This window comes from Colobus angolensis, unplaced genomic scaffold (assembly GCF_000951035.1).
Source record: "Colobus angolensis palliatus isolate OR3802 unplaced genomic scaffold, Cang.pa_1.0 Scaffold2, whole genome shotgun sequence".
In the NCBI taxonomy this organism is placed as follows: domain Eukaryota; kingdom Metazoa; phylum Chordata; class Mammalia; order Primates; family Cercopithecidae; genus Colobus; species Colobus angolensis.
The window spans coordinates 8,611,919-8,613,231 of NW_012115154.1; the positions used below are offsets into that span (position 1 = coordinate 8,611,919).

The following is a 1,313-nucleotide window of genomic DNA, read 5'->3' on the forward strand; positions in this document are numbered from 1 at the left end:
AAAAAAAAAAAAAAAAAAAAGACTCATCTAAGTGAAAAGGCAAATGAGGGATTGGAACACTGAGGATTCATCTTACCATTCTATTCTACAGAGAAGTAGGGGGATTACTTGGATTCTAAAATACCTGACCAAAATAATAATAAGACCTTTTCAACTTACCACGAACGCAGAAGAGCACATGCCGAAAGACAGAACCCACCGCAAATTCAACCGATCCCCAACGATGCCACTGATGAAAAGGCCCTGAAAATAAAGCATTTTCTTTTACAGCTCTCAATAATAACACAGTATGAAAAAGTAACATGCGCTGCAAAGCAAATGAGTCACACGCAGACATTATTTAAAATTAACTCTTATTCACATGCCTAGGCTAGCTGTCTACAGGAGTTTCACAAACGTTTCATGAAATGGCAGTGGGCTGGATAATAGGGTCAGTAATAAAGTGAAAACAAAAAAGTTAGGAAAATAGAAGAAAAAGAATATTAAAAAAAAAAAGGAAATGGCAGTGGGCTTCTGCATACTCTACCACAAACACACCAAAATTCAGGGCAAACTTTGGTTTTACTTGATTCCCTAACTGGAAAAAAATAAGTAAGAATGACTCTAATGAAACAAGCACACAAATATATTCCATTTTCTAGACTAGATGAATTCCTACCCATCAGTGATAAGCTCCCTCAAAGGGATTCCTCTTAGCCATCTGCACTCTGGGTTAACATGTGTTACCACACACCCTGCAGTTTCAGTTCCAAACTTGTAAAAAGTGGAATAGAAGGTTCCAGGGCACACTAGCTGCCTGCTGAATCTGACCCTTGGGTTTCATGACATCCCAAGGCAGGGAGAGTAGGAAGGCAGAGACAATCATTAGTTGGAGACAGGTTCTGCCTTCTACTCTCCTCCCACTGAGTGGCAGGAATTAAAATGCTGAGATCATGGCAGGAAGTGAGACTGAAGACCTTAAGGGCAGCAGGCTTTAGGTTTCTTCCATAAATATTTAAAATGTCTTGACTTAAAACCTAAAGTCAGTTAGGACCAGGTGTTTCTGATAAATTGAGTATCTCTACATCATTAGAAAAACTTGGCTGGGCGTGGCGTCTCATGCCTGTAATCCTAGCACTTTGGGAGAGGGGAGAATTGCTTGAGGCCAATAGTTCAAGACCAAACTGGCCAACATAGCAAGAACCCATCTCTAAAAAAAAACATGACCAAGTGCAGTAGCTCACACCTGTAAACCCAGCACTTTGGGAGGCCAAGGTGGGTGGATCACCTGAGGTGAAGAGTTCAAGACCAGCCTGACCGACATGGTGAAACCC

At 41.1% G+C, this 1,313-nt stretch overlaps 1 protein-coding gene across 1 annotated transcript in view; it reads right to left on the bottom strand.

Moving 5' to 3' along the window:
• The window catches only part of SLC37A3 (solute carrier family 37, member 3), a 73,221-nt gene that overhangs the window by 29,392 nt on the left and 42,516 nt on the right, over positions 1 to 1,313 (bottom strand). Inside the window, exon 5 of the mRNA XM_011941285.1 lies at positions 160 to 243. Coding sequence (XP_011796675.1) covers positions 160 to 243 — 84 coding nt within the window. The remainder of the gene's footprint in view (positions 1 to 159; positions 244 to 1,313) is intronic.